The following is a 13128-nucleotide window of genomic DNA, read 5'->3' as shown; positions in this document are numbered from 1 at the left end:
ACCAATTAAGTTTTCTTGTACATGTAAAAATTAGAAATAAAAGTATCTATCAATTTATCGATCTATCTATCTGCGGTCTTACCTGTGTGTATCCTCCGGTGGGCTTTGAGGTGGGAGCTCTTGGTGTAAACTTTTTTGCAGCCTTCATAGTCGCACATGTGGATCCGTCGCCTCTTGAGGTCTAGTGAATCTGGATCAACTGGCTCCAAGTCCATAACTGACCTGGAACAAGTCAGAGGAGAGGGTCATTAACTGATAAATAAATGCTAAAAGGGCTCTGTGGTGCAAAGTCAGTCAGATTCTGGTAAAAATCTATTCTCATCTTTTGTCAGCAGAGGGCAGCAGAGAGCTAGAAATAGAAAACAAACTGCATTACCCTTCTCTTTTATGTTTCATCCCACCCGTAATTGTTTTCTTTTTCTTCATTTTGCTAAACAAAAAACCTAAAATCTCATCTCCATTTTTGTTCTCTAAAAAATCATGTAAGCTAATTTTTGTTATGTCAAATGGAGGATAAAATTATATATCTGAAAGCAGTGGATTTAAATGAGTTATTAAAGTTAATAAATATGTTTATAGTATTTCAAATAGAAGGTCAAAACACAGTGCTTTAGTTTCCTTGGCTGTTTAGTAAGAGGTGTGATGGCAGGCTGCCTTATGTAACCTTGTTTATGCTCCACTTCTGGGACTGCCCTGCCCAGCAACACATGCACACACAAGTTTGTGCAGCTATCCTTACTGGGATGTTGCCTTCCCGTCTGTGCTTTTGTGCAGCCTAACTTTGACCTTTACTGTGTTCTGCTTCACTCTAACTTACACCTGATCTTTAATGATTTTCCCCCAGAAAAGCTTGTCTCACTGGAACCTGTGAAAAATGCTGGTCACAACCAGGATGCTGAATGAACCTAAGCCCCATGAGGTCATAAAAACAAGAACACACAAACACACCAGATTACAGCGATAAACCAGATTTCACACCCTGAATTTCTGCTGAGGCAGCCACACCCATTGGGCGTGGCCCTGCTCTGCGTCCTCACAAACATACAGGACCATTAGCCTCTCACACTTTACCCATAAAGGTTGCAGCCTCCAAATGTTTCTTGTTCCAAACATCTTCAGTGTGGAAGCTCGCCGCCTTCTGCATGAATGTGCACACACTTGTGTCCCTGTGTTATAATCTGGGTGTCTCCGGCGTGTTCTGCTGTACGGAGCATTATATAAGCTTATACAAGGATCCAGTCATGGCAGCACTGCAGTAATGTAATTAGTCAGGATCCTGCAGGCGAGGGAGGTGACCCACACTAAGACCAAATTTCCCATAAAACCCTGCTGCGCATTAGTCTCTCTCTGGCCAGCCCTGCTGACTTGTATTATGGACTCCATGGTCAGCTGATATCACGCATGGATTCTGGTATTTATGTCCTGTCAACGGTTTTACCGACATCTGATTTATGGTTGAGGACGGCGATTGGTCAGAGGCACGTCAGGGCTTCGCCACCAGGTCAAGTCCTGCCTCAGCTCACGCTTTAACACTTTAGTGTTCAGCAAAGAAACACAACACGCTAAAATTATCAACTGTTGAACCTTAAGCTTCTTTTCTATGTTGTGATGTCGATTTGTGCTTTTAAACCTAAAGTTTAGAAGATGGTTTTGTGTGAATCAAAGGTCAAATTTGTTTGTTAAAAATATCCTGATGAGGAAAATGAGCAGCAAAGAGTCAAAAAACACGATCAGCTTTGCATTTCTGAAGGAGCTCAGGGCGGAAAACATAGTAAAAGATGCTGAATATCTCCACCCTAGGAAGGGCGTGTGACAATGAAATCCACTGAAAACGTTTCCATCTAAATTTTAAAATGTTTTTTCTTGCCTAGCTGAGTCTACAAATCTTTGGAAAGGTATTTAAAGGCAGTGTCAGACAGCCACCACGCAGAATTTGCCCATTTTCCACGTATGAAATTTCGGATTTTCATGATTACTGCATGATTGACGTCGTTCATACGCATTTCTTGCGTTCGTCATTTGTAGACGAGCGCAGGTGTAAAAATCGAGGTATCGGGTGACGTGTGAATTCGGTTTTGAGCGGTTCAAAATTTTGGGAATTTACGTATATTTTAACAAGTTTACACACAATTAGTAAGTAAATATTATGCAATTGTGCAGGATTTTTGCAAGATGCATACGCAAATGTGTAGCTTTCCACGGCTGTTCAACGCATGTCGTAACCGACTTTTCATGCATGTACCACCGATGTATAACTTTTAAATCGCGTTTCGAGCGCACAAATTACAGAATTGACCTGACCCCCTGTCTGGGCATGCTGGAATGGGGGGGTCAGGTCTCTCGCGGGGTGGTGTCCAGCACTGCATGGAAGGTGGGTCACGGGAGGGAGCCGTGTGTGCCAGGCGTGGATGCGACTCTGGACACGCGTACTTGGATCTCCTCAGCAGCGGCTTCCTCGATTTGGTGTCCAATTTCTGCCTCAGCAGATATTCCGGGTGTGAAATCTGGTGTGTTCTTGTTTTTATGACCTCATGGGGCTTAGGTTCATTCAGCATCCCGATCGGAACCAGCTTTTTCACAGGTTCCAGTGAGACAAGCTTTTCTGAGGAAAATGGCACGACAAAAAGTTGAGGAAAATGGCGCCTAGCGGTTGACTGAGGTGGTGCGGACTTGGGGAATCCGACTGTTTAATTAAAACAAAGCATCGCGAGAGGACACAGTGAATGCTGACCATGGTGCTGATGCAATGTCATATCTGCCCGGTGCTTTGAATGTAAAAGGTGAGAAATTCAATGTAGCTTTCACATAAATAACCACAACGTTTCTCACTATTTCCACGAATATTCACGTATGACCAGTTTTCATCTGCATCGATGCGCAAATTTTATGTAGAAGAAGTGGTACATGGTCTTAAGAAGGGTGTGTGACAATTAAATCAACTGGAAATCTTGCTGTTTAAATGAATAAACCCTTTCATTTGCATTTACAGATGGTATTTGTTTTGCAAAGATTTGGAAAGATCGGGATTATGTCATGTTTACACTTTTGTTTCTGTTCCAGAACCTTTTATAAACAAATAAAAACACAAACTTTCTCGGTTTTTGACGCATTTTATGTGACATAAAGCATCACATATGTTAACTCTGCCAGGCGTTTCTCCATAAGTGTTTCTTATGATCCAGAGTGCATGACTTTGTTAGATGGCTTAACACTACCGTGAAGGAACAAATACATGAAGCTCAGAAATACCAGCTATATTAAACACAGCATTATAAAACCCATGAATCTGTTGTAATTTGTGTCCAAATATTCTTTATGCTTGAATACAGAAAGTAATAAATCTTACAGTTCACATGAGAAGACTTCTGCATATGAATATCTGACAATAGAATAACAGTAAAGGTTTGGTCTGTAAAGGGTTCTTTGTAGACGCCAGACATAACCATCGATCCAAGTTCTGGAGCGCCGTGACTCACCCTGCATCCAGGCTTTGGGCGCTCAGGGAGGGCGATCTGGACTCTGTCCCGCTCTCCGCCTCGCTGTCGCTCTGGTATTCCACCGGAGACGTGGAACCCGGTTTAATACGAACTGGAGTGGGAGAGAAGTGACAGGAAGGATGTCAGTGGTTTGAAGAAATCTGGAAACAAGCCATGAGTCTAGAAACAAAGCAGGGCGCATGGACCTGCAGGAGGTTGATTGGGAAGCAGCAGAGGAAACATGTGAGAAACCTGCTCCAGACAAAGAGTGGGGTGGTGCTGTGGACCCAAAAGGGGTTGAATTTTTCTACCTAAATCCACATCTTTCTGGGTTTTGTTCTCATTTCTTTCCATAAAAAACCTTTCCTCCTTAGTAGTTTCTTGTTTTCTATCTGATTCCTCTTTTATAATTGCAAGCGTCTTTTAAAATAAATTACCATCACTGCTTTTTGTTTTATTCCATCCTGTTTTATTTTCTGTGGGTTTTCTTCATTTTTTCATGCCTTTTCTTTTTCTTGTGTTTTCTTTCCTGCATTTCTTTAATTCCATATTTTCTCCACATTTACTTTTCCTCTATTCGTTAGTAAACCTTATTTTGAATAATTTTCTGTACTTTTTGGCCCCCTCTGGTTCTCTCTACTTTCCTTCTCCTTCACAAAGTCGGAGCAGGAGGACAATAATGTGAACAGATGTTAATAAACTCACAGATGCTAATTAGCAATTAAGTAAAAGACATTTCTCTGGAGGCGACGGGACGCTCTGGTTAATGTCCTCCAGGTTTTCTGAGTTCCTAAACGTCTGGATGGGATTTTTTTAGGGAGATTTAGTTCTAAAGCTAAATTACATTTCTTCTGTTTGATCTGTTTCTAAAAATAAAATGAATTAAAAGCCGCCCTCACTACCCCCTTTGACCCGCCCTCCCTGGCTGAGGAACCGCCCCTCACCCTCCCCTTCTGCCTCTGCCTCCTTGGTCAGAGCTGTATGTAAAACATTTCTTTTTTTTAATTCTTAAAAATGGCGGCTTTTAACATTTTATGTTTTAGTCACCTGGGGATGACAAACAGGTCTGTGTAATTTTTAGAAGACTCTGCAAAAGTAAACTTTTGGATTTCCTATCATTTAGTTCAGCTTGAGCCAAAGATTCCTGTATCAAATTTTCATAATATTCCAGCAAAAAAATTGTGCGAGCAACTGAGCAATGCCCCTTTTGGCGAGCTCGCCACGCTAACGCTGTTAGCAGAATCTTCAAACTTTAGAACTAATATTTTTTCTCCAAGTAGCTTCTCAATGATGCTCAAGGAGGTAGGAGGAAATAGATTGAAATCCCTAGCTGGAGTTAGTAGCTGGTATTAAAGGTGGTTTGTTTTTCGAAAATTCAAGATGGCGACATCTTGTCTTCTGAAGTCAAAGGTTAACGAAACTCAGGGGGGGGGGGGGGGGGGGGGGGTTGAAGACTTAAGATGTGTGTGTAATTTTAATAATGCCAAAAATTCTTTATGCACGGTTGTGGATTTTTGTCAGTTTTGGAGGGTACAAACGTTTTGCTGAAAAGGCAGGAAGAAAGAAAAATTGTGAAAACAAGCTGGTTGTTGGACTACTGTGGAACTTAAATATCACCTTAGACTCCTTTTTTGCTGAAGCATTTTTCCACAAAATGTTGTGCAAATTTAAAGCTACAACAGAAAAGATCTCTTGAAAAAAAATTGTGCTAAAGCTCAAAGTTTGAAATTGGAGATTAAGCAGCTCTTATTTCAATTAATTGACAGTCAATCAAACACGTTTTTCTACGATTAAATTAATCCACTTTTTCCAAAAAAGCTGCACAGATTTTTGGGGTTTTTGATGAAAATCTTGATTGTTCTTTATAAAACTAAAAAGATCAGGAAATATTTTTTGCAGCACTTGTGAAGTCCAAAAAAAAGTATGAATGAAAACAAAAGTGCCCCCTCCCCCATGTGTTTTCCGTCTGCAGGAATGCAGAAGACGTGCTGTTCAAAGCCTGAAGAAACCGGGGAGGGGAGGGCGATGCAAGGAATTTGGATGGAGTCTCTGTGTGGTGGTGGTGGTGTGGGGAGGGGGGGTCACATGGCAGAAGAAGGGGTGCTCTTTGTCTCTGGAGACAATTACCTCCAGCCCTCTACCACCACCAACACCACCAAAGCCTTCAGGTTTCAGAGGAGAAACGCCTCCTCTGCTTTCCATCCCTGCACCCTCTCCTCCCTCATCCTTCCTGCTGGACCCCGCCCACCTCCACATCATCCACCCGCTGTCTGCATCCACCTCTCCAACTCCCACTGAGACCACAGCAAAGTCACGCAGAAACCGCCCCGCCTTTCCCTCATATTCAACCTCACCCAATATAGACTCATTTCACTCAAAAAAAAAAGAAAAGCATCTGTTCACCAGGTTCAACTTTAAACTTCAAATTACAATTTTACTACAATCTCATTATTAAACTAAGCAATAATAGAAAAAAAATAAACACTTTTATATCATGCAGGATTTTAGAAAACAACAGATCAGAATAACAAGCCTCCTCACTTGGTTTGTTTCAAACTAAACCACAATCAACCTGTTGTTGATCTAAACACATGAATCAACACGTCAAACTACTCTGCTTCTTTAATGAGACCCGAGCTGGCCCTAATAAACTGACAGGCGTTATCGTTCCCAAAGCAGCTTTTAATAACGTTTTCAACAAACCAGAGTTCAAAATTACAAAATTAAATCCAACAGATCGAGTTATTTGAGGTTTTAATATAGCTTTAATATGAATCTTTGTTCTATAATTAAAATTTATGGAGTCTGCAGAATGTGAAAATCAGTCTCTAAAATGTACAATTTTAAGATTAGACAAGATTAGACGTTTACTTGGAAATTCAAATCAATTGAGGTTATAGTGTTTCCAAATTCAAACTATGACACGTGAAGGAAGGTATTTATTTCCTGAAACACCCACAGTTTTTGGGTTTATTCTTTTATTTTAAATTAGGAACCAAAAAACTTCCACAAATATGAATTCACTGTTTCCTTGTTAGATGTGCTGATAATAAAGCCTGAAAGACTGCTCTATTTCACAGCAGCATGAACGTAAACCTTAATGAAACCCAATCCTAACATTATTTCAGATTACAGCATTTATTCTCTGAAATTACCCTTTTTAATCTGAAAATGTAGATTTTACAGATTCAACCCCCATAGAGAATTACAGCAATCCACTTGGATTCTTGACATCTAATAGACTAGATGGACAAATTATAACAAAGCCAAACTTTTAAACAAGTTATGATTCAATTTAGTACCAATTCAACGTTGAGAAGGTAAAAACAACAACAAAGCAACAGAAAATACACAGAGAGGCATGAGAGCAATGTATTCAAACCAATTAGAGGAGCCAAAATAAATCTTGGGTTTAGTTTTCTTTCCCTATTTTAAGTAAAAGTTCTATAAGTGTTTTATGTCTAAGGCAATCCAAAACTACCAAAATAAATGTATTTCCCTTGAAATATTTTCCCATTTTTGACAGTTAACAATATATAATTTTTTAGAATTTATGGCGCAAACAGATAAAGTGTACCTACATTTTTATATAACTCTAACCATACATTTACATATTCCGACAAATTTAAATTCTTCTTCATTTTCACATCTACTTTTTTTTACATTAATACTTCTGTCACTTTGTTTTTTTATCATTTAGTTGTTGATCTTTTTCCTTTTTTATTTTAGCAAATTTGAAGAGAATTTTACATTTTCTGTTGATTATTTAATCTATTCACTGACTCATATAACCCCTCTTGTTCAAGTAAAATATGTCCAACACAAGAGGCCTTCAGCTCTCAATGTCTGCCCAGATGTTGGACAGGACAAGTAAAAAATAAAAAATAAACAAAACAATTATCTATTCACTGACTGTTTAAAATAACTTTCAAACATGGCGTGACCCTAAACAACCCTGTCCGGTTAGGAAGCAAAAGGTCAGTTTGTCACATGACCACTAGGTGGCTAAGTGCACATTCCGGTCAGTCTATTTATGTCATCGTAAAATAAACATTTGAACTTTGTGCTTTGATGAGATCTATAGGTCCAATAAAAATGTTGAGGGCAACGTTTTATGAAATTTGTAGATTTTTTATTTTTGAGATCACATTGTAGCCAGAAAAGTGTTTGAGAGTTGGGAATCAAATTCATGTCTTTGTCCCATCTAATAATCTATCATCAGAAAGGCGGGGCTTTGATGACAACCTCTCTGTAAAAGTCGACCGTGTGGCTGTATATCTGCTTCTGGATCAGCCCAGTCATGTGACTAGAGGGCTTGTCTGTGTAATTGTTCTCAGATCAGAACGGTAGCTGGAAAAACAGGACTTTGCAAAAAACCCGTCGTTACTGAAGCAAGACCGTTTGATAAAATTGAAGCAGTGTAACTGACACTGGACACTTTAAACAGCGTTACCTGTTTAAAGTTTAAAGCCAGCGGAGACCGACATTCAGGGCCTGTCAATGTGAAAACACTGAACAGAGCAACAACAAAGCAAATTTCCCGGTTACTCACCAGCAGAGGACAGTTCTGTGGCCTCAGCACTAACCGTAGTCATAGTCTACACTTATACAACAAGTAGGGGTAAGTAAGAGGGAAGTAGGTGAGACGGAGGCGTGTCGTACAGAATTTTGCTTTATTTAACCTCCCAAAGTTCTCTGGACTTTCATGTTGTCGCATCAGGTGGTTGTACGAGTCTCAAAGGAACTGCAAGACACACCTGCTATCCCCTTATGATGCAGCCACTCCCTCCATGGCCCTGGACAATTCAATAACGTGTACCCTGATGTGACTAAGGCTTTACTCTCAGAAAATATAGTTCAAAATCATATAAAAACAAAAAACATGTTATTATTTTTCATTAATTTTCATATCTCTGTATTTTTGCAAGGTACTACTATTCATTCTATAAGTACAGCTCAATTATTTTTAGCGAGTCAAACTGTTCTTTTGATCTTAACTATTTTATGGCATTGTTGACCTTGTGTTGATTCTGCATTTGACAAATAAAGCTCCATTCCTTAATTCAAATGTCTGAATGTTTGCTGATGATAGTAGTTTCTTAATTTAAGAAGGTTTAATGAAAAAGTAAAATTTGTTGTGTGTGTCTCTGATCTTGGATTCTGTGGACCAATTAAACTAAGTTTTGACTAATTAAAAGTTTCCCAAAATTTGTAAAAACTTTATTCTGTAAAGAAAATCAGCATTTTCAGGATTTGATGAAATAAAAAAAGTCCAGGTAAGACTTTAATCCAACTTTAAAAGAAGTAGAGTTCCTGAACCAATTTCAAAAGAAGTCCCCTGATGAGGAAGAGGAGGGTGAAAGCCGTCTGCTAAGGAGCGTGTGAAGAAGTAATTAAATGGTGTTTTCTGAACCGTCAGCAACCCTAAATTTATTGCTACTAAAGCTGCACCATCATGTTTCCAACTAAGAACAAATATCCACCCGTGACGGCTGACTGATAACCTCGTTTTGTCGTCTTTTGACTAAAATGAACACCTGATTAAGTTAAACAACACTGACCACATCATGAAATGTTGATTAAAGCCGTAACCAAACAGCTTTTTACCCCTTTTACTAATGGAACTGGCAGGTCGTGTTGGGACCTGACTTTTCCATTGTAGTGTTAGGGGTAAAATAAGCTCTGGTTTGAATTCAGCAATACTTTGTTCTTTCTTGCAGTTTTGCTGAACTTTTAATCTTGGTCACATTTGCTGTTGTCTAAATTTGTCTTTGTGGAATTATGACACATATTTCTAGTATCTAAGAAAGTCATTTCCATCTGATTCTCTTACTGTTTTTGGATATACTAACTTGAGGATAAATTGGTGAACGGTTTTCTTATTTGGTGCCTCTCTACACTCACAGAGTTTGTCTGTCTTCAGGTTCTCCAGAAAGTGGAATAATGTCCCTAAGCAATCCCCGATGGGAAGAGACACATTCGCCTAGGCCAACTGGCAAATCTGGCTTCCACTCCTTTGAACAACTGCCTAAAGATTTGAGGTTGATTATTGAAAACCTACATGCTTTGATTGACTTTCAAACAAATGTTAAAGAGAGAACATCTGTTCTGCGACCGTTTGCATCAACAGGTTAATCAATCAATCGATCCCTTTTTTTTAAACACACAAAAAGTGAGAGGATGGAGACGTGGCTTCCTGGGTTCATCGAGACTGAGAAACGAAGGTCTACAGAGAATGAAGTGTTAAATGTTTGGATAGAAGGAACTCTGTGCGGTAAATTTGATGGCAAAAGCCTTTTTGTCTCCATTCTAGAAGTAGATTTTAAGGTCAAAGCAAACAAAAAAGTTAACCAATTGAGTTCTGCAGGTTATTTGACTGATATGTGATGCAAATATTCTGAAAGTTTAGTTAAATAAGTTTTGAAATAATTCCACTTCCTGTTCCAAGATATTTGGTTGGAGTAGTGACACTAGAGACACAGTTAGCATATTTTAGCATGTCTTAGCATGACTTATTGAAGCACTCACCAGAACCTTCTGAGCGACCGTCGCTGCCTATGAGTGGCACTGTGATGGCTGCTGTGGCGACGCTATCAGGAGGCACGGTGGTGTAGACGACAGGCAGCGACTGCACCACCACGGGGATGGTCTGCAACTGACCGACCTTGCTGGGCATGGTGACCGACGGGATTGTGTGGATGACATGGAGGATCTGCTGACCCCCTGCACCCTGTGTGGCTAAGATGGAGCCTGGAGAGAGGACCTACATGAAAGGAAGAGCAGCAGGTTAGAGTTGGGTTCTGTAACCCTGCTGCATTCACAATTTGCACAATTAGAGGGTGTTGTTACCATGGAGCCTATGGATTGTACCGCAGAGGGGACTGGCGTTGCAGGCAGGCTGGGCTGCATCACAGCAGCGCCGGGCGACGGATTGGCTGTGGAAGAGGAGCGTGGCTTGTTGAGCGACAGATCAACAGGCTCGGTCTGGTCCTCGGTGGGGCTCGGTTGAGGCGAACTGGGTTCTGTCTTGCATTCAGACTTCACCTTTAGGTCTGCTGGCTGTGAGCAGTCATCACCTACATCGGCCTGGAGAAAGAACATGGAAAGAAGAAGGACGGAAGACAGTTTCAGAAAAAGGGCTTTAAAAAATAGCCTCACGTTGAGCCTTGGTGGATTTATTCCAAATGTCTCAATGTTGGGAGGAAAGAACAAAGTTCCTGATTTTTAATCAATTATATGAGCAAAAATTGGGACGACGTTCACACTGAAGCATTTCCTGCTGAGAAAAACAACACGTCTCTGTTATTAAAATGATTTAAAATGATGTTTTCGACCACCAAAGATAAGAATTTGGAGAAGTTTGGTGGTTTTATGTCATTGATTTGTGGACCGAGACAAAGATGAAGCCGTCTATGTTCAGTTTAACTTTTTGGTCCACACTAGTTACTGCAAAAAAGTCATCCAGTGATGTAGATGAAAAACTTTTCTAACATATAGATAAAAACACAAATAAAGACAAAGGCTCTCCTTCAGTTTAAACAAAAAAAAAAATTGGTGTGGACCCATTGTGACATCATGTTTTACTTCAGGCTACAAATGAAGTCAACTTAGTCGCCATATTTTTTGCAATACGGACACCGCCATGTTGGAGGCAGACAAGCTCAGTAAGCGGTGATTGGTCCAAGTAAGTCAACATCTCAATGGCGACCATTCTGGCCAATCAGGAGTGAGCTTATTGGAAGTTAAAACCCCTACCACTTGAAAGCGAGCCACACAAAATATGTCAAACAATTTATTTAAAGTTGGGGGCCAGCAGGCTCCACCTACTTTTACAGAGGCATCTGATTGGTCAGTTTGTAATTTATACTATAGAAAACTATCATGACAAAAAATGAGGATTATCCAGAACATGTTAAAAAAGGTCTCAGATCAAGAATGGTTGATCTGACCAATAGAATGACTGAGTAACAGCTGTTTATTTCTCTATAAAAGTCTCTGGGATTTTGGCGCCTTGGAGTGAGGAAGGGGACACTCAGTCCAGGTCTCATTTACAGTCAATGGTGTGGACGCATCTTTCAAGGTTTAAGTCAGAAGGCTGAAATGTTTTTATAAAGAGTAAAAACAGCATAAAATCTTGTATCCAAAGCACTTAATTCTGATCCATTTTGCACAAGTAATACTTTAAAACCCGATGTCTACATGTGAGACCCCCCCTTCAGTCAAACTGAAGGCTGCAGCATCAGTTTCTGGTTCAGAAACACTTCTGTGAGCAGCTTAGACCCAAACATGTTTCTTTCATTGCCTGGCCTCCTTTTTCAGTTGATAGAAGCGTTCATGTTTGCTTTGAGGAGATGCTTCCTTCCAGATAAACACTCTCAGCCAGCCTGCATCAGTCTTTTCCACACTCTGCGCCCCAGTTTTTCCTCAGCTTCCTCACAGCAAAAGGAGCACCCCGACCGCCTCTCTACTGAGCCAGGCCTCAGCCGCCATGCAGCGCCAAAGTACAGGGAACAATGGCAGCTGTGTGGCTCGCTGTGGGAGAGAGAAAGTGAGACAGACAGAGGGGCTGCATGGGAATGAAGAGAAGCTGGTACTGACTGAGAGAGCAGCAAAAAGAGGAAGGGCTAGGTGGCCAGCCAGCTGGCCTCTGTCCAGTTCAGCTGAGCGCCGTTTGGCTCCGGGTGAGAAAAAGGGTGGAGATCTGCTACACCCATTTATCAGGTTGCTCCGTTGAGCTTGAAGCTTTCAGTGGTGGAGGAAGACCTTCCCGTTAAGCTGTCAGCAAACCGGCAAACATGCAAATAAGAGGTGCATCCTCTTCCTCAGTTTACAGTCAAAAACTGAGGAAAAGGTTTTGAGAAATTGTTTCCCAAACATTTTCTGACATTTCGAGGCTGTGGCCGGCGTTTATTTTCCCTTTTTGTTAAATGCAATTTGCCATTCCAGGGCAGAGGCTGTGCAGGAACGTTTTGCACCGAGTTCTCATCCTTAACTGTTTTGACATCATAAATAAAGGAAGAGGGAGACGAGAGGAGACAAGAAGGGAGGAGAAAAGGTGAAAGGAGAGGAAATGCATACAGCAAACATTTGGCCAAGGTTCAGTGGAACTGAATGAGCTTTCACAAACAGTAAAGCCAGGCAGAGAAAAACTGAAAAGGTAGGGGGAAAAAAGCCATAAAGTGATTACGAAAAAGCAGGAAGCAAAAAAAGGAAACTGAAAAGAAAATTTACTGTGAAAGAAGTAAAGGAGTGGGTGAGGCAAGGGAGAAAAGGAAAAAAGGGAGAGAAAGAGAGTGGGTGGGAAAGGGCTAGCGTTGCCATGGAAACTGGGAGCTATCAGCTGACTCCATGTTTTCCACTTGTTCCCCACCTACCACCAACTCCCTTCATTATCCCTCCCAATTTACCCATCCTTTCAACCCCACCTTGCCGTCCACCCGCCCTTCTTTTCGTCTTCCTTTTTCTCTCGGAACCACACCTCTGTCACCTTTTCTCTCACACCCCCGCCTCCCTTCCTCCAGCATCTCTTGTGCGTTCCACCAACCACACCCTTGCTGCCTCACCCTCTCATCCCTCCGTGGCGGCGTCTCTGCCCACTCACTCTTGTAATTTTCCATTTCTGCTCAGCTCACCAAAGCTCCGATAACATTTC

At 40.9% G+C, this 13128-nt stretch overlaps 1 protein-coding gene across 2 annotated transcripts in view; it reads right to left on the bottom strand.

Moving 5' to 3' along the window:
* Positions 1–13128, bottom strand: part of LOC101157477 (Krueppel-like factor 8) — a 72673-nt gene that overhangs the window by 6347 nt on the left and 53198 nt on the right. For both annotated transcript variants that reach the window (XM_023962654.1, XM_023962655.1), the window contains exons 3-6: positions 10326–10562; positions 10005–10239; positions 3477–3588; positions 83–222 (exon numbers count right to left, since the gene is read on the bottom strand). In XM_023962654.1, coding sequence (XP_023818422.1) covers positions 83–222; positions 3477–3588; positions 10005–10239; positions 10326–10562 — 724 coding nt within the window. The remainder of the gene's footprint in view (positions 1–82; positions 223–3476; positions 3589–10004; positions 10240–10325; positions 10563–13128) is intronic.

Source organism: Oryzias latipes, chromosome 14 (assembly GCF_002234675.1).
Source record: "Oryzias latipes chromosome 14, ASM223467v1".
Taxonomy (NCBI): domain Eukaryota; kingdom Metazoa; phylum Chordata; class Actinopteri; order Beloniformes; family Adrianichthyidae; genus Oryzias; species Oryzias latipes.
Note: the sequence above shows the minus strand (reverse complement) of the source record. Positions and strands in the feature narration are given on the sequence as shown.